Source organism: Sciurus carolinensis, chromosome 18 (genome assembly GCF_902686445.1).
Source record: "Sciurus carolinensis chromosome 18, mSciCar1.2, whole genome shotgun sequence".
Classification (NCBI taxonomy): domain Eukaryota; kingdom Metazoa; phylum Chordata; class Mammalia; order Rodentia; family Sciuridae; genus Sciurus; species Sciurus carolinensis.
The window spans coordinates 19,240,786-19,264,083 of record NC_062230.1 but is presented as its reverse complement, the minus strand read 5'-3'; the positions used below and the strand labels follow the sequence as shown (position 1 = coordinate 19,264,083).

The following is a 23,298-nucleotide window of genomic DNA, read 5'->3' as shown; positions in this document are numbered from 1 at the left end:
TTAATCCTCCTGTACTATTGCCTCACAAAGCAAGCATATTCTTTCCCAGATGTTAGTCTGTTAAATTGAAAGTGAGTAAATTGAAAGAGGTAAAGTGATTTTCCTAGTCTCACAACCAGGAAGTGACAGAGCTAGGATCCATATTTAGATCCTTTGACTCTAAGTTCTCTGACACCAGGAAGCTTTACTGATTGAACTTGACACAACACTAGGTCATAGCTGGGTGTGGTGGCACACGCCTGTAATCCCAGTGGCTGAGGCAGGAGGATCTTGAATTCAAAGTTAGCCTCAGCAAAACAACGAGGTGCTAAGCAACTTAGTGAGATACTGTCTTTAAATAAAATACAAAATAGGTCTGGGGATGTGGCTCAGTGATCGAGCACCCCTGGGTTCAGTCCCCAGGATCAAACAAACAAACAAACAGCAACAACAACAAAAACACTAGGTCATATTTCTGCCCAGACTTGCCTTGCCAGTGCTGCCCAGCCCAGGGAAGTGTCTATGCAGAAATTCCTTTCTGGCATTTACTGGGAAATTTATGTTTTTCCAAATCTCAAAGACAATCAGTGAAGAAATTGCCAAAATGGGAAAAAGTACTATAATTCTCCTGTGAGAATGAATGCTTAACAATACAGAGGAATTCAAAAGCAAGTCAAAAGCAAGAAAAGAAAACGCTGACACATGGAAACTGAAGTTAACATAGGCATTTCTGGAACTTGGGATAGGAGCACATAGGAAAAAAGTTGTCACAATCCAATTCATTCTTTTGTAGTTGTTGACATATTAAAAGTGTATTTATGCCAGGTGCAGTAGTGCACACCTGTAATATGAGGCAGAAGGATAGCAAGTTTGAGTCCAGCCTGGGAAACTTGGTGAGACCCTGTCTCAAAATAAAATTTAGAAAAGGGGTGGGGATATTTCTCAGTGGCAGAGCACCCCAGAATGGGGGAAAAAATTGTATTGTGGGTCTGTGTGCAGTTAACAGTGAGTCACATTCGCAAATAAGATAACATATTTCCATGCATAGCATATTTTATACAAATCCTGTGAATGATGTTCTAAGAAATAAAATGATTCGTAAACAAGTCTTATATTGGCAATTTCAATTCATGACTGTGAAATCATGAACTAGATTCATGAATCTAGTTATTTAAACACTTTGTTATTTAAATGTTACCCAAAAGTGTTTGCTGGCATTTCCAGTTTTGGAATACCTGCTATGGCCTACAGTTTTGTTTTGTTTTGTTTCGTACCAGAGATTGAACCCAGGGTGCTTAATCACTGAGCAACATCCCCATCCCTTTTTTATATTTTATTTACAGACAGGGCCTTGTTAAATTGCTAAGGCTGGCTTTGAACTTGTGGTCCTCCTGCCTCAGCCTCCTGAGCCTCTGGGATTATAAGGGTGCGCCCAGCCGGGACTACAGTTCTTTTTAATAGCTACTAAATGTGTATTTACTTGTTTTTAAAAATACAGAAAGTTAATGAAAAATACAGAATAACAGATTTCAGGAATTCCTTAGAATTCTAGTTTTTCCTTTCTAAGTTCTGATGATTAATATCTGTTGGAAATTTGGAAACCTTGATTAACAGATCTTTGTTATTTCAGCTTCCCAAGCAACTCAGTGGGATAGCAAATGGTGCACAGAGGCCCTCTTCCTACACCTCCAGGAAGCTCCCACACAGGAGCTGGTTCTGATTTGGGCTTCCTTCACCAATATCACTCTAGAGAGGTCTGAAAAGAGGGCTCTCCAGGGATCCATGGGTTGAACCGGAAGCACTAGTCTTAAGCATCAAATTTCTAAGTGATCTCAATCATTGGTACAAATGTTTGCTTTCCTCCCATCAAGTACCTTAGTATGAAAAGTGTTCTGTATAATTTACCACTGAGAAAAATGGATGCTCCATAAATGGACGCCTTGTCAAACCCACAGCCTTAATCCCACCGTGTCCAGCACAAGAAGTGGCATACTAGCACCAGCTGTGGAGTCAGACAGGCAGACCTGGGTCCGAATGCTGGTTCTGCCACACACTGGCTGTGTGACTTCGGGCAAGTCGCTTAACCTCTTGGAGACTGTTTCTCCATCTGTAAAATGCTGATAATATCTATGATACAAGGATGTTGTGAGGATTAAATGAGATAATTCCCATAAACCACACTGCTTGGCACAGAGTAAGCTCTTGATAAATGGGAGCTGCTATTATTTCCTAGTATGATAGGCCCAATAATAAAGTCAGGAAGCAAGAGGTTGGTGAGAGCCCTTGGACCACTCATTCACCATGGGTTTCTCCAGGTGGGGATTTTCCAGGTAGGGTGGGTTGGCTTAGGGCTGCCCCAGAAGTCTCCATCCGTCCCTCCATGTGGGTCCTGCAGCAGGAGGTAGGGTGGAAGGCCTGTGGACCATGTGGGTTCCTAGGTTGGCTGGCAATATTAGCACCCTGGTGTAAGTTCCAGCAGCTCAGAGGCCAGGCACCCACGCTCTAGGGGAGGCGCCTGCAGCACCCAGTCCCCACGCATACGTGGCGTCGCAGAGCCGTGTGGGCATCACGTGATGGTGCGGGCAGCTCAAGGCCAGTCTTTGGCACCTCCAGCACCCCTCGTGATGGTGCAGCCCCTCACTGGTGTGGTCCCTGCGGCACTGCACCAACAGGACAGGGCCCCTCTCCAAGAGTCAAGGCCACGACCGTGTTGCACGCACACTCCGGCCATTTGGCGCGTGGCGGGGCTGGTGTGAGGAGGCTGGCAAGGCAGTCTGGTGTCCAACTTCCGGTGCGCTCCAGGCGCCGCTAGGTCTCCTCGAGGCGTCCTCAGGCGCTTGGTATGGTCCGAGGTCTGCCCTAATTTCTTCCCACACACTAAGGCGCAGGTGGGGAGCAAGATGGGTTCCGTGACCTTAGGTTCAGGGCAAGGGTAGAAACGCTTGCCCTTGACGTTCCAGCGGTGGGTTTTAAGCTGGGAAGCTCTGCCCGCAGGGTACGGGTGGGTGGCTGAATCTTGGGGTGGCCAGCGGAGCCCCTGAGGGCCTTGCCTTGCCCGGGGAGCAGGCTCACCTCCCCTTCCCTTGGGGGATCGTCCTGGGTGCCCTAGGGGTCTTGCTTCCTGCCCCGGGAGCTCTCGTATCAGGCCCAGTGGAATTAGGCCGGGCATTTGTCCGGAGGCCCCTTCTGGGTAGGAGCCTTCTGAGGGGCTCTGTCTTCAGGCCTTTCTCGTGGAGGGCTCTCCTTGTCATTCTGACTCCCGAATCCTGCAGGGAGAGAAGAAAATATGGGTAGTGTTTCCTTTTCTCCTCACCCCTCCCAATGCTAGCAGTACCCTTGGGAGTCCTAAATGAGAGGACTTGGTGGAAGTCTCTTGGCAATGACTAAGTTCTGTATTTCTGACAGCAGACAAGAGGTTGATGGCAGAGCTGTTTCTGAAAATAGTGCTGGGTGAATTCCAGCCACAACACTTCCTTGCGATGTGATTCTGGTCAAACCAAATAATTTTGTGCAGTCTCCGTTCAGTTGTTAAATGGACTTAATGATAACATCAGCCTCAGTGTGACTGGTGAATCCACGGACCATCAGGAAGGCAATGCCCAGCAGTGATATGTTAAATTGGAAAGATGAATATAAATTTTACCTTAAGGACAACTTTTTCTAACTCTGTCACCATTTGAGGTCCTGGACTTTACGCTCTACTAACAATGTCTAATAGTATTTATCACTTAAATAATCAGAGCTTCTTGGAGTGTAACTGATTTAATTCCTTGAGACAAAGAATAAGGATGAGTCTGCAGCATCCTTTTGATACCAGAAAACAAGGATATTTTCAAAGACATCAGGGGTGGTGATAAATGAACTCTCACTGTCCAAGCTGTTACAATTTGGGTACCCTAAAATATTTACTCGTCAATATGCTTATGTAAAATATCTGGGAAAAGCTGTGAATCTATAAGTCACTCCAAAGTAGAAAGCTATGATAAAGTCTTTAAAAAGGTAGTTGTACCCAGAAAAGTGATGATGTATCATTTTGATAATAGTTATAAGTAGAAGAATGTTAATATATGAATATTTTGTTTCTATATTTCCTCTATAAGGAATAAATATTAACTAGTATCTTCCTGTGTGAGGAGGAAAGACTAGAACCAGAGAACTGGAAGTCTGGTAACACCAGGAAAGCAAGAACCCTAACCATGACTGCTCAGCACTGATAAACACATAAAGTCACCAGGTGGTAGAAGACTTGTGGGTCCTAATGAGAGCTAACTTAGACAGACTACCTAATCTCCTAATAAAATAGCCCTCCACCTGGAAGCTTAAAAAAATATTGAGTGCTAGGTCCTATCACAAAAGATTCCCAGATTGTATGATAAGGGGTTAGTATCTAGAATGTATTTGTATGCTTAACAATGCCAATTTTAAACCAATTAAAAAATGTTAAAGGAGCTGGGCACAGTGACACACACCTGTATCCCTGACTATTCATGAGGCTAATGCAGGAGGATCACAAGTTCAAGTTCAGTCTGGGCAATTTATCAAGACCCTGTCTCAAAATAAAAAATAAAAAGGACTGGGGATGGAGCTCAGTGGTAGAGCCCCTGGGTTCAATTCCCAGTATTATGAAAATAAAAATAAAGTAAAGGTGCCCCACAAGGTGGTACACACCTGTAACTCTAGCTACTTTGGAGGCTAAGCTAGGAGGATGGCTTAAGCCAAGTCATTCAAGGCCAGCCTAGGCAACAGAGCAAGACACCATCACAAAACAAAAACAGCAAAGGACCAAGAAGATATACAAGGCCCAACAAGCACATGAAAAGATATTTGACATATCACTAATTAAGGAAATGCAAATCAAAACCACAATGATATCCCTCACACCCATCAGGATGGCTACTATCTAAAGAAACAAAATAATAAATGTTGGAGAGGATATGAAAAAATTTAAACCCTTGTGCACTGTGAACAGAAAGATGAAGTGGCACATATATTGTGGAAAGCAGCATGGCAGGTTCTCAGAAATATCCAGCAATTCCAAAAAGAATTAAAAGTAAAGCCTCAAAGACATACTTAAACACCCATATTCATAGCAGCATTATTTACAATAATCAAGAGATGGAACTTATCCACATGTCCACTGACAGAAAAATGGATAAACAAAATGTGGTATTTATGTACCATGGAATATTATTCTGTCTTGAAAAGGAAGAAAGTTCTGATCCATGCTTCACCATAAATGAAACTAGAGGATATTAAGTAATCAAGTCACAAAAGGACCAAGACTGTATGACTCCACTTGTATAAGATACCTAGAATAGTCCAATTCATAGGGGCAGAAAGTGAAAAGGGGGTTACCAGGGCCTGGGGGAAGAGGAGAATGGGGAGTGATTATTTACAGTTTACAGTTTCGTTTGGCCAGATGAGAAGAGTTCTAGAGATGGATGGTGCTGGTGATTCACAACAATGTGAATATACTTAATGCTACTGACTGTGCACTGAAAATGGTTAAAATGATAATTTTTATGTTATGTATGTTTTACCACAACTTTAAAAAAGATCCCTAAATTCTAATGTGCAGCCAAGCTTGAGTCTGTGTCAAGGGATATGGCAGAAAATGGTATGTGTGAAACCTCAGTGACCTTACCAATTATAAATTAGTATTGGAATAGGTAGGTTTTAATAGTGCCAAAGATCAGGTCAATTTATGATAATGATAGGACTATGCTCAGAACATGTATAACTTGAATGTATCATCTCTAGGTAAAACACCAAAGTTCAGAAATGATATCTATGTAAAATCAATCAAATACGTGAATCTTACTGAACCCCAATTTACACAAACTGGAAAAAATTAGTAGCTATTTATGGGGCAATCAAAAATTTGATGCTGGGCATGACAGGGCACACCTATAATCCTAGTGACTAGGGAGGCTGAGGCAGGAGGATCACAAGTTTGAAGTCAGCCTCAGCAATTTAGTGAGATCATCTCAAAATAAAAAAATAAAAAGGGCTGAGGTATGACAAGGTGGTTAAGCATGCCTGGTTCAATCCATGGTACCAAAAATTATTTTTGAATATTCAGGATATTTGAATATGTGTGTGTGTGTGTGTGTGTGTGTGTACAAATATTTATATTTATATTCATACTGGGGGCTTGAACCCAGGGGTGCTTAACCATTGAGTCACATCCCTTTTTTATTTTTTTATTTTGAGACAGGTCCTCCCTAAATTGCTTAGGGCCCTGATAAGTTGATGAGGCTGGAATTATGGACATGTGCCACCGTGCCCAGCTTCCAGCGCATATTTTCTTATAATATTTTCTTATACATTTTTAGTTATACTGTGGTTTAAAATCCTTATCCTTAACCGGGCATGGTAATGCACACCTATAATCCCAGTGACTCGGGAGGCTGAGGCAGGAGGATCACAAGTTTGAAGCCAGCCTCAGCAACTTAGTGAGGCCCTAAGTAACTTAGTGAGACCCTGTCTTAAATTTTAAATAAATAAATAAACAAATAAATAAACAGGGCTGGGAATGTAGCCCAGTGGTAATGTACCTGGGTTCAATCCCCAGTACTCAAACAAACAAACAAAAAACCCTTATCCTTAGAGCACATAGAATTTTATCTATGATATCTGGGATTTGCTTCAAAATAATAAGGGGCAAGAGTCAGTGGCCACCAGTTGATGATTGGTAAAGTTGAGTGGTGGTTTCCTGTGCTATGAAATTTATTTCTATATGTTTGAAATTTCCATAATAAAACTTTTTTTTTTCAGTACTGAGGATTAAACCCAGGGTACTCTACCACTGAACTATATCCTGGCCCTCTTGGATTTTTATTTTGAAACAGGATCTCACTAAGTTGCCCAGGCTGGCACTGAACTTGTGATCCTCCTGCCTCAGCCTTCTGAGGATTACAGGAATACACAGAGCCTAGCTTAAAATGTTTTTTTAAAGCATACAAAAGGAAGACAGAAAACAGATAAAGAAAGTTAAAAGCACCACATGGTAACAAGAAAAATTTCACCATAAAAAAGTGCTAGTGCTAATGATGAGCAGCTCAGATTTGAACCTTAGAACCACTCAACCTGACAACACGTCTTTGCCCAGAACCTGCAACCACAGCCTATTCTGGAACAGTTTCCTTATTCTTTTAGATCTAGTAGGATCACAGAAACTCTAGGAAAATACACAAATAATAACTGGTAGAATTACTGAAATCCTAGAAAGGCCCCAGGAAAGTGTTGGAAGAATAAATCCACAGGGGCTAGAGGTATAGCTCAGTGGTAGGTCACTTGCCTAGCATGTGTGAGGCCCTGGGTTCAATCCTCATCACCACATAAAAATAAATAAAATACATAAAGGTACTGTATTTAGTATTGAGTATTTAGTTCTTTATAACTAAAATTTTTTTAAAAAAATTAAACCCACAGTTTTTATAAATATTATAACCACTTGATGGCAGGTTTGAATATATTCTCTGTTTGTATGTGACTGTCTGTCTGTCTGGTGCTGGGAATTGAACCCAGGGCTTCACATTTGCTAGGCAAGTGCTCTACCACTGAGTATACCCCCAGCCCAAGAAATTCTATAAGCATTGTATTTGTGTATGCTTAAAGCAAATGAAGTAGCTAAAAAAAGCAGTCATATTGAATTTGTATTTGCAGTTTAAATTATTTAAGATACTTTAGTTAAATTTGTATCAAAGCCTAATTCCCCTATGAACAAAAGGCTTTAATTTTTTTTCTTTTTGTTAAACACAGCCTAATAAATTGACCAATTTAAATTGAGTGGATCTTTCTTTCCAGCTCAGAAGTCTTTCAAATATGAAATAATCTGCTGTTGGGTTCTTGTGAGGACTTCAAATAAGAAGAGGTGTATAAAGCACTTGGCAGAGGGCCAACAACAGATGCTCTGGAGTCCAGTTCCAATGAGTTAATTTACTGGAAAGGGTAGGGGTTGATAGCAGAAGCTGACATCAGAGGTGCAGCCTACAGAGGAGACTTTGCGTGGCATGCTGTCCGCTGGCTGATCAGGAAGGCACCTGGTCATTCAGCATGTGGTGACTGAACACCAGCCAGGAACCAGGCACTGGAGATAAATTGGTGAGCAGGGCCCTATCATTCCTGCCGCCTCCAAGTCCCATTGGCTGCCTTCTTTTACCCACAGACAGTACCCTATCACCCTTTTCCCTTCAGGCCATTCCCATGAATAGGACCAGGACATGCCAGGACTCTTCCCTGTCCCAGATTGGGACATTGGCTTCACCACAGAACAGACCTGGCTTCTATTCAGGAGGCACAGAGCAAAGGTCTCAATTCAGGACACTAATCTCCACAAAAGTGGTTAGGAGCACTGACTTTGGATTGGTGGGCAGAGGTTTCAATCTGACTCAGCTTCTTATTATCCATGACCTTTGGTAAGTAATATAACATCACTGAGCCTCACTTTTCTTATCTATGTAGTACAGATAATAATCCCCACCCAAAAAGGGTTCCTGTGAGGAGGATATTATGTATATATGTGACTGTATGTGTGTGTATGTGTGCGTGTGTGCATGTGTGCACAATGCACAGTTATTGATCATATATATCTTTGATCTGTATCTATACATGGGGTTGGGGTGTAGCTCAGTGATAGAGCACTTGCCTAGCACGTGTGAGACCCTGGGTTCCATCCCTAGCACCACAAAACAAAACAAAACAAAAAAAACAAATATATATACTTATACATGTGTTATAGATATAGACAGTAACATTAGTGGCTTATTTTATTACCTTAATGTTGCTGTTACTTCAGAGTTTGTTTCTTGCAGGATCTTGAATATTTGTGTACGAATATAACAAAATACTGGATTAGACCAGTGACAATTTTGGGGGGATACCAAGGATTGAATCCAGGGGTCCTTTACTACTTAGCCACATCCCAGTCCTTTTTATTGTTATTTTGAGACATGGTCTCACCAAGTTACCTACAGCCTTGCTAAATTGCTGAGCCTGGCTTCAAACTTGCAATCCTCCTACCTCAGCCTCCTGAGTCGCTGGGATTACAGGTGTGCGCCACTGCGCCCGGCCAATTGATGGTGATTTCATTTCACATTTTCCCTGTGTCACCAACAGAAAAATAAATCAATGAAAAATGTCATAAAGAAAGATTCTGGGGTCTGGTGTGGTGGCACACATCTATATCTTAGCTACTAGGGAGGCTGAGGCAGGAGGATCACAAGTTCACCAGGGCAACTTAGTGAGACCCTATCTCAAAAGCAAAAATAAAAGGGGCTGAGGATAGAGCTCAATGATAAGGCAACCTGGGTTTAACCTTTTGAAACACACACACACACAAAGGTCAGGCATGGTGGCAACACCTATAATTCCAGCAACTTGGGAGGCTGAGGCAGTGAATCATAAGTTCAAGTCATGGTGCTGGGGTTGTGGCTTAGTGGTAGAGTGCCTGCCTAGCATGTATGAGGCACTGGGTTCGATTCTTAGCACTGCATATAAATAAATGAATAGAATAAAGGTCCATCTACATCTAAAAAATAAATTTAAAAAAATAAGTAAGTTCAAGGTCAGCTTCAGCAAGTGAGGTCTTCAGGAATTTAGGGAGACCCTATCTCAAAAAAAAAAAAAAAAAAAAAAAAAAAAAACAAAGGAAAAGATAAAGGCCTGAGGATGTACCTCAGTGCTAAAGCAACCTGGGTTTAATCTCCAGTACTCAATTTAAAAAAAGATTCTGAGGGCTGGAGTTGTAGCTCAGTGGTAGAGCTCTTGCCTAGCATGCGTGAGGCACTGGGTTCAATTCTCATACCACATATAAAAATAAATAAAGGTTCATCAACAACAACAAAAAAGATTCTGAGGGATAAATGTCTCTATAGACAAAAGCCAGGGTGGGCAAGTGGTTGGAATACAGAAGGTGTATCTAAGACCACAGTATCTAATAGGATCAGGGTAATTGCTCATAATTGTGGATGTCATACACCCCATAACTGAAGATGCCATTCGATTTTGGGTGAACATAGTTTTGTATAGTTATTACAAAAATTTTCCGGTACAAACAGAGAAACAACATGTATCCCATTTGTTTACAATAAAAAAAAAATGACTACAAAAAAAAATGCAAAAAAAAAAATTTTCTGGACTGGGGATATAGCTCAGTTGGTAGAGCGCTTGCCTTGCAAGCACAAGGCCTTGGGTTCAATCCCTAGCACTGCAAAAAAAAAAAAAGAAAGAAAGAAAAAAAAAGAAATTTCTGATAGCAGTAAATTGTTTTAAGAAAAGGGCCCCTTTTTCCAACTCACACAAAGTTGCTAAGAATTTATAAACCAACTGAGGAGTTGACTGTAATTGTCCAGGGGATAGAAACTGTACCACAATTTCTTTTCTTTTGTGCTGGTATCTAAGAAACCTGTGGCAGGGGCTGGGGTTGTGGCTCAGTGGTAGAGCGCTTGCCTGGCATGTCCATTGACAACTAAAAAAAAGAAACCTGTGGTGGAAGAGACCTGCTTTCTCTCAAGATCTGGGGGAAAGACAAAGATTCCTTAGGGTGGTAGGCAGAATTCTGAAGAATTCTCCCCCAGATTCCTGTTCCTGGTTATTCAAAAACACACTAATCTAGGTACTGCTGTGAAAGGATTTTGCAAATGTAAAGTTCCAAGTCAGTTGATGTTAAGATACAAAGATCAAGACCCCATGGGGATCACCATTTTTGTTTGTTTTTGGTGCTTGGGACCCAATCCAGGCAGGGTCTTGTGCACACTAAAGCACATACTCTACCACGGAGCAGTTTTCCCCAGCTGGAAGCAGAAGAGGAAGTCAGAGATTTTTATTTTTTAAATATATGTTTTAGTTGTAGGTGGACATAATACCTTTATCTTATTTTTTTTATGTGGTGCTGAGGATCGAACCCAGGGTCTCACGAGTGCTAGGCAAACACGCTACCACTGAGCCACAACCCCAGCCTGGAAGTCAGAGATTTGAAGCACTGTGGACTTGAAGATGGAGGATGAGCTCAGAGGTGGATTCTTCCCAGGAACTCTACATATGAGCCAACACTTTGACTTTGGCCTTCCGAGATCCTGAGCTGAGCACCTAATCAAGCCCATAAAGTCTGACCTGTGGAACTGTAAAATAATAAATCAGTGTTGTCTTACACCACTTGTCTGTTTGGGAGAACCCAATATCCTGTTCTAACTGCCAAGAGTCAATAAAATCAGAAATAAAGAAAAGTTAACCACCCATCTAAAGTACTCAGAAACCAGAAGAGAGAAGAACAATCTAGTCCCAGAATGGTTCCAACTGAAGTAAAACTGATCGAGAAGAACTGTTTCAAAAACAGATTACAAGAGCTCAAAAATACTTGTGATCAATCTTCCAGTCCTATTCCTTTCAAATTCCTGTCTAACCAAACTATTATTAGCAACTGTCCTCAAATCAATAGAGATCTGTGCTTTTGCTCATTTCTCATGCCAGTTAGAGTAAACAGTCCAATGCCCTGCCCCAGACTCTGTCCACAGTGAGGATTTCACCACCTCACTGTCCTTCAGTTTCACCCAAGCAGGGCTATGGTACTACAGTTGTCACTGCAAGTTGTAACCACAGATCATGCACACTCATCTGTAAACAGGCTTGAGTTTGTTCTACCTGCGTCAGCTGGTCACAGACATTAACTGAGGGAGACAAGACAATGAAGCAGGAGTTGATATTGAAGATGTCTAGCTGCCTGCTCATATAAATGGCTCATAGCTTCTGGACCTTTCCAATCTCGGTAACCTATACACCATTTCCACTTGCTGATAGATTGCTGCTGTACACAACCAATCTTATGGTTGAATCAGTCAGATGACATTCCACTCATGAGGAGAAGCTCAACTCACATGATCACCTGATGTCTCTGGTTAGACCCCATCAACACCCAGTAACAGGGTTTCTCAAAAGTAGGATAGTTGTCTGCAAAAACTGTCTTAGAGGGCTAGGGCTGTAGCTCAGTGGCAAAGTGCTTTCCTAGCAGATGTGAGGCACTGGGTCGGATCCTTAGCACTGCATAAAAATAATATAAAGGCATTCTGTTCATATACAACTACAAATTTTTTTTTTATTTAAAGTCTTAGATTTACTAAAAATCTTGGAATCTGTGATTTGAATTTCCTATTTGTGCATGCTAGAGGTCCCAAACAGCATCTCTATTTGCCATGGAAACTTTTAGTATCTGGGATCTTCTGCAGAGCCTTTTTCTGCTCTGATCCCTACTCAAAACTGGCAGCCCTTTAGGTGATTCTATTGATGAGGTAGTCTTTTGCCTCTGACATTCAAATAGGGTTTCTTTTAGGGAAGAACAGGCTGTATGGAGTGCAACTTATCTTTCACTCTGAAGGAAATATCTTTTCATACTCTAACCACTGAATCTGCAGAAACTCCCCTTAGGTGTGGGCCCTGAATCCTTAATGAGGCTTATAGTTTGCGTATGTCTTACTAAGGCAATTAAAGTACTTATCACTTCCTGCTCATCAGATCCAATAATGTCAAAACCTCTGTGGATTGTTTTATGATAGAGCAGATTTGACAGAGCCTTGAGGCAACCTGAAGATCCATGGTGGCTTCAACAGCTAAAAGCAAAACTGCTCCTGGAAGGTGTTGCATTTGGTATGGATACAAAGTCAGGTTAACTACACACCTGAGTCATATCAATTTTCATCCAAGAAAGACCTGTAGCTGTGACAGCAACTGCAGTTGGAGTCATGACCTGATAAAGTGCCTGTTCTCCAAGATCCATCTGACTTCTGCATAGGCCATACTGGTGAGTATACTGCCATAGGCCATACTGCTTCTTTCCATTCTTCCATGGTGCCATTAATCCTTGCACTTTTCCCAGGGATATGTTATTTCACTGGTCTTTGCAGGAAGAAGAAATTTCCAGAGGTAGCCATTCCTAACGTATTGGCTCTCAGTATGTGGGTCTATGCCAGTTTTCAATGTATTCCTTCTCAACTCCAAATTCATCTTCAAGTACTCGCTTTGAGATAATGGGATCCATTAGTTACGTGTTTCATAGAGCACTATGCTGAGTTTTGTCGGTAGAGGGCGCTGGAGGACACTGCAAAAAGATGGGATGCTCTTCGAGGTTCTGGTCCTGAAGAGTTTTCATTTATCTTGCTGTAGTTTTGCTAGGACATGTAATGTGAGGACATCTCAGTGGTCCTCTGCCCTAGATGCATGTCCAGAGTGAGAAGCCCTTGGGAAGCTTGCCACACCCCCTCTCCTAATGGTGTACATCACAAACCTCAGGCCTCGTGCTGCCTTTGCATGAGTGGACTTCAGACACTTGGATGGTCTTTGCACACCCACCACCAGTCTTGACCTTCACATGGCTTTCTCTAGTACCGAACTCTGGCATGTCAATCTTCCTCTAGCACTTGACTTTTGTAGCAATCTGGTTTTCTCCAACACTGGGTTAGCTGTATTGTTACAGATTTTTTCCAGTACTAGGTTCTTACTGGGGATACATGCTCTAGGGCTTGATTCCTGTATTAGCATGTTTTTCTAGAGTGCTCAGTTCCTTCCAAGAGTACTCTGAAAGATACACAGGCAGACAGGATGGTAGAGTATTGGTAAAGCTCTCTCTAGCACTGAGATCTTGCAGAGTATACTTGCTGTGGTTCTTGGTTCCAGCAGTTCTCAGTGGTCAGCAGGTTCACTGACAACCCAGAGTGCAGATTTCCAGGAGGACCCATTGGTGAGACACACCAGTCACTTCTCTGCCATGCCTTTACGGGGAAAGGACTCTTCCTTAACACCTCAGCCCTAAGGACAGTAACTGATATTTATATCTGTTATTTCTGTATTCTTTGGAATTATCTTTAGCTCTCATTAGCCAATTCCCCATTGTTCCAATCCTTTACTAATAGTTCTTAGTAATTAATTAACTATTCTAATGTTAAACTTTTTTTTTTTTTTTCTTTTGGGTGCTGGGGAATCGAACCCAGGGCCTTGTGCTTACAAGGCAAGCACTCTACCGACTGAGCTATCTCCCCAGCCCCTAATGTTAAACTTTATCATTGTGGTTTATAGCTCCTGTTTGGACCCTGACTGATAAAATAATTGGTATTGGGAATAGTCCCAGATCCAAAAAGATAGGATTTGGGGATTGATCTGGTAATGCCCTTGGACTTGAGCACAGTGCTAAGCACCTTGCCAATGGGAAATGGGATGCCAGTAATCATGGTGTACCGTGGGACCAGTTAATCCAGGCTGTGGCTTCTTGTGAGGAAAGGCCAACTGCAGCAATTGCTACCTTTGACTGCTAACACAGGTTCTCTTTTCAATACATTTGAACGATTGCAGAGAAAATCACAAGTTCAGGTCTATTAACTTTCAGTTCAAGTCACAATCTAAGAACCAGAATGCTTTTACAACAGGCCTAAAACAGTCTGTTGCTTGTGTAGATCCAGGGCAGTTATTGCTAAAAGTTAAGCACAGAATTTAATTGTGTGGTTTGCTGAATTACAGTGACAGTGGAATTCAGTCTCAACAAATTTGTCATGGAAAAACTAAGAAACTGCTGGGTGTGGTGCACACCTGTAATCCCAGTGGCTCAGGCGGCTGAGGCAGGAAGATCATAAGTTCAAAGCCAGCCTCAAAACTTAGGGCCTAGGCAATTTTCAAGATCCTGTCTCAAAATGAAAAAGGGGCTGGGGTTGTGGCTCAGTGGTTAAGTGTCCCTGGGTTTGCTCTCAGTACCAAAGCAAAAACAAAAATAAAACTAAAATCCCAAAACACAAAACTAAGATATTGATCAGGAAAGAACAGAAATTTGGAATGGTACTGGACCCAGAGGAAGTAGACAATATTGAACTCCTAAGACATTCAGTCTCCCTTGTGAGTGGAAGTAGCCCACCCTTCAGGTTTTAGGAAACTAAGGTTTTTTGTTTGTTTGTTTTTGCTTGTTTGTTTGTTTTGGTACTAGAGATTGAACCCAGGGATACCTTACCACTGAGTTACATTTCCAGTCCTTTTTACATTTTTTATTTTGGGATAGGGTCTCCCTAAGTTGCTGAGGTTGGTCTTAAACTTGAGATCCTCTTGCTTCAACCTCTAGAATTGCTCAGGATTACAGGCCTGAGCCAACACACCTGGCAGTTTCCTCTATTTGAAAGCCCTGGATTTCCTCACCTGGGCAAAAGTAGATGTTCATTTCTCTCAAAATCCACCCAAACCACCCTTTTGCCACTTTGTCTTTAACTGGGGTCAAATCTCAGCATGATCCAGCAGGGAAGGTACACATTGTGTGAAAATAATGGAGGAGGAAACAATTTACATCAAAGGAATTGCAGGACATTAACTTGTTGGAGAAACATGGGGAGTATGGGGAAAAAATGGATTCTAAGGGTGTTAGACCAGTGAGAATAGAATATGACACTCCATAGGGCTGCATTCACTGATATGGGTGCATGTATTTGGTAGATTCCAGATTTAATATGTTAACTTGCAGGTTTAAAGTTAGCCCTAAGAGTTTATTTCGTTGGCTGAGATTTGGACTTAATGGTGATCTACAATTAGTGAATGAGATGCTAGAACTTTCCTGGCATCACACAGAAAAGGAAATTGAAAGGATTGGCATGATAGATGAAATGGGAAAGCTAGGTCCTGGGGTACTTGAACTCCTCTCCGGAAAGGGGAATTCTCAATTCTTTTTCCTAAGCAAATAAAGACTACCTTGGGAGGGTCCCAATACATAAGGAATGCAAAAATATTGTCACAAATGATGGGTAAAATAGTCCTTATGTATGTTTGAGAGTGCATATTCTGAAGTCAGACTACGTGGGTTCAAATCTGCCTTTACCAACTAGGGAACAAGTGACTTAACTTCTCTATACTTCTGTTTTCTCATCTGTAAAATGGAAATAATAATAGTACTTACCTCAGAATTGAAATGATTTTGTGAGTGTGAATGGAGCACTCTTAAGAAACTAGTTCTATTGAAAATTGGCTGTGTGTTTAATGGGCTGTTAAAGCCCACAGTGAAAGAATAAGACATGGAGTAGGGTTTGAGTGTGCAGGCAGAGGGTCTTGGTGAAGGTGATAGATAGCAAGGGATGGGAAAGTCCCCTGGCTGGTAAGGGAAGAGAGGGAGCTCTGGCTCATGCCCCAGGGCTGTGATCCAGGGAAGTGCCAGCCCTGAGATCAGGTGGCTGGCTAACATTCCAGAAAATCTGAGACCCTATGTACAGAGTCCTAGCCAGCCCAGAGATTCAATGCCCACGGAAGCTATGGATTTATGGGCAAAAGTGGATGTTCATTTCTCTCAAAATCCACCCAAACCACCCTTTTGCCACTTTGTCTTTAACTGGGGTCAAATCTCAGCATGATCCAGAGGGGAAGGTACACATTATGTGAAAATAATGGAGGAGGAAACAATTTACATCAAAGGAATTGCAGGACATTAACTTGTTGGAGAAACATGGGGAGTATGGGGAAAAAATGGATTCTAAGGGTGATTCTAAAGTTAGCCCACTCTTAGGGCTAACTTTAAACATGCAAGTTAACATATTAAATCTGGAATCTACCAAATACATGCACCCATATCAGTGAATGCAGCCCTATGGAGTGTCATATTCTATTCTCACTGGTCTAACACCCTTAGAACCACTGTGGACTTGGACAGTGAAGCCAACAGAAACCACAATGATCTAGTGATTAGACTCCACCCACTCTCACACATGCTGGATACCCAGGGAACACCTCCAATCGTCAGGAAGGCAAAAGGAAGAAAGCCCAATGGTGACTGAATTAGGATTTCTGTTTAGAGGCATAAATTAAACTGTTTTATAGAAATATTTGAATATCTGTTTAAAGGGGTACCCAGGACAACTTAGTCAACCAGGCACTCACATGTTTTGGTCTAATTGTTCAGTTTTCTCTCAAGACTGCTCTTCCATTCTCCAGCTCTGTCTACTTCCAGATTTGGTAAGGAGGTGGTTTGGGGAATCAGACAGACCTAGGTCCTGTCACCAGCTGTGTGACTTTGGACAAGACACTTCTCTGCTGAACCTGCTTCCTGTTGTTTTGTTTTGTTGTTTTGCATTGCAGAGCTTTGTGCCTGCTAGGCAAGTACTCTACCCCTTAGCTACACCCTCAGTCCTGACTCTTCCATCAGTAAAATGATGTACTTTCTCACAGAAGTTATTAGTAAAGTAAAATTAAATCAGAGTTGTTTTCAAATTATGTCCTGGGGAACCTTAAGTCAAACAATCCAGTGTTTTCCAAACTTCATTTGTATCCCATCTCCTCAATCTTTGATACATATTATATTCATTACTCTTTAAATTTGTCCTTTAGAGTTATCAACTTTTTTTTTTTTTTTTTTTTTTTTTTTTGGGTACCAGGGATTGAACCCAGGGGGTGCTTTACCAATGAGCCACATCCCCAGCCCTTTTTATTTTTTATTAGAGACAGAGTCTCACTAAGTTGCTTAGGGTCTCACTAAATTGCTGAGGTTGGCTTTGAACTTGCAATCCTCCTATCTCACCCTCCTGAGTTGATGGGATTACATGTATGCACCAGCAGACCCAGCATCAACTTACTTTTTTAGGTAAATATGTTTATTCAAAAAGAGAAACTTTACTACCATAAACAGGACATGCCTATCATTTACACTAGAATGGTGAAAATACATGGGACAAAATCAAAACAATGCTGTTCACTTATAGTTAGCTATGGTGACAAGCCAAATCTTTGAGTTCAAGGCCTGAATTTTGTTTGTTGAAAAAGATTACCTCAGCTGGGCATGGTAGTGCACCTATAATCCCAGCAATTTGGGAGGCTGAGACAGGATGATCGCAAGTTCCAAGTCAGCCTCAGCAGCTTAGCGAGGCAATCAGCAACTTTGCAACCCTATCTCAAAACAGTAGGGATGTAGCTCAGTGGTAACACATATCTGGGTTCAATCCCCAGTACCAAAAAACAGAACAAAACTTAGGAGGCTGGGGACATAATTCAATGGTAGAGTGCTGCTTAGCATGCTCAAGACCCATTGCAAAAAGAAAAAAAGAATACCTCAGTCACCAAAGGCTACATAGGCCACATATAGACATAATAAAATGCTCAAAATAGTCAAACCTATATAGACAGAAAAAGTCAAATCTATAGATTAGTGATAATCTGGAAAGGAAGAGATAGGATTAATTGCTAACAGTATATATTCTTTCAGAGGTGTTGACAATGTTCTAAAATTGGCTTTGGTGAAAGTGGAAACTGAATATAGGAAGAACCATTGGGTTGTACACTTTAAATGGGTGAAATCTACGGTGTGTGAATTATATCTTAGTAGAGCTATTGTTTTAAAAAATATGAAGAAAGGTATAAATCCAATAAAGGGAAGAGGCTTTATACAATTGATCACATTTTGGTTTATCTTCATTAAGAATATTAACCCTTGGACTGGGGTTGTAGCTCAGTGGTAGAGTGCTTGCCTAGCATGAGGCACTGGCTTCTATCCTCAGCACCACATAGAAATAAATAAAATAAAGGTATTGTGTCCATCTACAACTAAAAAAATAATAAAACCCCCTTTTGTATTATTTCTACATTAATTTGTTATTCATTGTTAGTTGTAGATGTACACAATACCTTTATTTATATGCGGTGCTGAGGATCAAACCCAGTGCCTCACACCTGCTAGGCAAGGGCTCTACCACTGAGTCACAACGCTAGCCCTGTAAACATTTATTTTTACCTGCTTTTGTTTTTAATTTTTCATGTCAAAATTGTTACACTGCCCTAATTTGTCAAAATAAAGATTCTCGCATTAAAAAACCCACTATGTTCATGACACATTTAAATTTCTCATGCTTTATAGCTTTGTATTAATAAAGCACTTAAAAAAAAAAAAAGGTAATTAAAGGAAATCAAAGACACCCGAACCAGGACCGCTATTCTTTTAACTTAGCTAGTTAGGGTTAGCTAGTTCTGTGGACCAGTGATAACAATCCTGCTCTTTGTTAAACAGGATCCGATAGTATGAGCTCAGTGTTAGCCAAAAAAACACGTGCCAATCGGGTCAGACAAACTTGGGCTTCTACCCTTCCCTAACCACTGACCTGCATCATGACACCAGAGAAATCACCCTGAGTCTCAGTTTTCCTATCTGTCAAACGTGGAAAGGAGGTCCCGCCCCATGAGGTTACCGTAAGAATGACAGATGATTTGTGTAACACGCTTGATGCTATGAGCTCGAAATCGTGGCTGTTATCAGAAATGTTGGGGGTATGGCTCAGTGGCAGAGCGCTCGCCAGGCAGGTATAGGGCCCTGGGTTTCAACCCCGGCGGCAGAAAGAGAGGGAGAGCGCGCGACCGCGCTGGGTGTCCTGGAACAGCAGTGCTAGGAATCCATGTGACTAGGCAGGCGGGTGGGAGAGATGACTTTCCAACTCCAAAGTAACTTCCTTCTCGGCCTCAGCTTCCTTGACTGTGGATTCCAAGGCGCAAGCGAGTTTAAAACACCGAAAGTCCCCAACTAGCCCCGGGATCCTCACGCCCCTATCACAGCCCAGGAAACTGACGCCCGGAAGGGGCTGATATGCTGTCCAAGATCAAAATCGCTGGCGCTGACCCCTGAAGAGGAGACGCGCGGGCAAGGCCGGGCCTCTGCCCACTCTCCCGGTGCGGCCGGGGCGGAGGCTGAGCTACGCCGCCTTCCACTTTCCACCGGCACACGCCAGCGGCGGGCGAGCTGCCACCACGATTCCGCCCCGCCGGAAGTCCGCCCTCGGCCACTCTAGCACGCCAGAGGCGCGTCGGTGGCCTTAACCCTTCCCACGGCCGCGCCCCGCTCTCGCGGCGCCGGGCTGCGCCAGGCACGCTGTCCTCCTTTGTTTCCTCGCGGCTTCACAAAAGGCCGCGCGGGAAGCAGGGGCTGAGGTTCCCACGGTACAGAGGAGGCGACCGAAGGCACACAGCAGCTGACCTAGAACCCAGCCCTTTCGGGGCTGTTTTCTTTTAGTCCGATAGCATCTCTCTGGCTCCCTCCTGGATCTTTAAATATACATTAAAACCTCAACCAGGGTAACGACCGATTACAGATTACAACGGAGTTTTGCTTCCTTTGGCACTGCATTTCCTAAAGCCCCTAAAGTGCCTGTAATACTACTACGTGGGTTCTAAAAAATAAAGGTTGAAAATAGTCACTTTACAAAAAAATTGTTTACATACAGCTCAGGCCATGACCCGTGAAGGAAAAGATTGCTAATTCCATTTTTCAGTGGAGGCAACGAGGTCTAGATAGGGGAAGGTGACTTGCTCAAAATCAGTACAAATCAGTTGGAACCTCCTTTCCTATCCTGCATCCTGACCCTTCGCCACACCACAGCTGCCTGACTGAAGAGGAACAAAGAAAGAGACAGCAAGAAGGACATTTGTCCTGAAAAATGGACACATATAAGACAATGGAAAGTAAGTCACTGTGTTCTGACCTTGAGCCTGCCCTGCGTGGGGCTTTGGAGTCACTAAGCAGAATCACCCTGCCTTCACAGTCTTGCAGAGACATTGTTAACTGGTGTGGAGATTCTGCCAGTTCCTGAATGTCTGTTCCAGACATACATTCTGGAACTGGGGAAATAACCACAGGATGAGTTTGGGGGACCCACTCTTCCCACTGTAAGATGGATCCTGAGCTAACACTCCATTGATCACCTGACCTTAGTGACATTCTGGGTCTTCAGAAGTATAGAGTTGGATGCTGTAGTACAAATAAAACCAGAAAAGGAATAGGATTTTACCAGTGAAGAAAGAGAGATGTACTTGTTTTTGTTCTTTCTTTTATCATTAATGAAAAATAATTTACCCATACTACACTAGACACTAGGAGGACAGAGGTAAAGGAGACAGATGTGGTCTTATTTCTAGCAGGGGAATGGAGATGTCCCAGGCAAGAGGAAGTATGGTGACTAAACCACTAAACTGGAACCTGACCAAGTTTGAAAGACAAGGAACCCTCCTGGAGGAGGCAAGATGGAACCCAGAGCCTGAAAGATAAGCAAGCAAGCACTATCTAGGATGAGAGAAGGGAAGAGAGAGGAAGAGAAGCACTTCCCAGGCAAAAGGAGTAGCAAGTGCTGAGTGGGAATAGCCTGGCCAGGCCTTGATGTGTTGGAAGTTAGGAGTGTTAGATGGTGGAGAGCTTGAGGAAGAGAAGCAAGGGAGATGGACAGGGCCCCAAATAAACAAGGCCTGTTTGCCATCCAAGGAAGTTGGTGCATGGGCAGAGGCAGGTGTGACAGGGCATCACAAAGCCCGTGTGGCCAGAAGGCAGAAGTGAGGTATTACTAGGACTATAAGTGAGGAGGCTGAGAAGGGGCACAGAAGCCAGTGCCTGGAAGACCTAATTATGGAGCTGGACCTGTAGGCTACGTAAAGGAACATGAGAAGACTGTGAGACTCTAGGAAGCCAGGTGTGGGGGTGGCAGATGCCTGTTATCCCAGTGACTCAGGAGGCTGAAGCAGGAGGATTGCCAGTTGGAGGCCAGCCTGTGCAACTTAGTGAGACCCTGTCTCAAAATAAAAAATAAAAAAGGGCTGGGGGTACAGCTCAGTGGTAGAACACACCTGGGTTCAATACCAAAAACAAAACAAAAAAAAAAAAACAAGGAAAGAAAAAAAGAAAACATAAAACACTAGGAGAGGTAGGACTGTGTGAACTCAAAAGCACACATTCCATCTTCAAGGGTGGCCAGTGTTCTGCTGCACTCCCTTGTGATGCCCTCTTCGGGAGGCAAACTTGATGTCTCAGTACTTCTAATTTCAAGGGTAGCTGGGAGTCCAGATTTTTTATATGAAATTACTTGATTTTAAATGTCATTCAATAATGTGTAAGCCAAGCAAATCACTTCCACAGGTCAGTGGTCCCCAAGTGTCACAGCACATTAGTATCACCAGGGGTGCTTATAAAAACCCCAATGCCCACTATACCAATTAAAAATATCTGGAATAGGAGCCAGGCATCAGAATTTTTAAAAGATTCCCCAGGTGGTTCCAAGGTGCAGCAGTTCAAGAACCACTGTCATAGTCTAAGAATGTTCTTTGGGTTGCCAGCCATAGGAAGCCATGAAGGTTTAGAACAGGGGAGGAGTAGACCAGTTTGGAGTGTTAAGGAAAATCAATTCTTTGGAAGAAAGGAGTACCACATGGGGTGAGAAGGGGCCTGAAGCCCTAGGAGCAGGATCCTGCAAGGGTGACCAGTGATCCCAGTTTGCTGTGAACTGCAGTTTCCTGGGACATGGAGCTTGACAGGGCTGGGCAAATTGGGTACTTGGTCATCTAAGATCCTGTCCCTGGGGATGCCATAGACTCTCTTTTCTATAAGGTTTCCGGAAAAAGGCTACCTTCTCAGGGAGCACTCACCTGGGTCTCTGAACCCTGAGCTTAACAGGCTAGTGGTGGGAGAAAGAGGGAGGGAGGGAACCTGGACCCATCTGTTCTCACTCAGAGAGTGATCTTGGTCAAATCCAGGTTATAGGATGCAGCACAACAACAGAAAGGAACCAACTATTGAGCCATAAAACAACATGGATTATTTTCAAGAATATTATGCTGAATAAAAGAAAACAGATGCAGACTAGTACATACTCAATAATTCCATTTGTAGGAAGTTCTAGAACAGGTTCACCTAATCTGTGATTTAGAAACAAAATCCCAATAGTGGTTGCCTCCTGGGGAGTTGGAGCTGGGAAAGGGGGAATTTCCTGGGGTGCTAGTGATGTTCTATATTTGATAATGGTTTGCATTATGCAGATATTTGCATTTGTTAAAATTCACTGAGTTGTATAGTTATCTGTGCATTTCACCATATGGATATTTTACCTCAAAGGGAAAAAAAAACCTGGACTCTAGTTAGTGGTGTGACCTTGACATGTTTAGAGGGATATGTATTATCTGCAGCTTATTTTGAAATGTATCAGGGAAATAAGATGGAGGGCTATGGATATGTGATAAAGCAAATTCAGTAAAATGGTACAGGATCTAGGTGGCAAGTGTATGTGTGGACCATACAATTCTTTAAACAATTGAATTATTTCAATTCATTCAAATTTTTTTCTGTATGTTTAAAACTTTTCATAATAAAAAAACCTAAGTCTGATCATGTTGACCCTCTGCTCAGACTCCTTCAATAGCTCTTTGTCACATCCACAGCAAAAGCCTGAGTCCTAACAATGACTTCCAAGGAGGATGATCAGACATTCTGGTTGTCCCAGATTTCACCTGTTATCTAAATAATTTTTAATACTACCCTGATTTTATTCTCAAAAATCTCCCAATTTGAATGACAGA

At 42.4% G+C, this 23,298-nt stretch overlaps 1 protein-coding gene across 1 annotated transcript in view; it reads right to left on the bottom strand.

The window, feature by feature from the left end:
- Positions 1–582: 582 nt before the first annotated feature.
- The window catches only part of Bcl7c (BAF chromatin remodeling complex subunit BCL7C), a 30,515-nt gene continuing 7,799 nt past the window's right edge, over positions 583–23,298 (bottom strand). Inside the window, exon 6 of the mRNA XM_047534178.1 lies at positions 583–3,245. Coding sequence (XP_047390134.1) covers positions 3,048–3,245 — 198 coding nt within the window. The 3' untranslated portion in view covers positions 583–3,047. The remainder of the gene's footprint in view (positions 3,246–23,298) is intronic.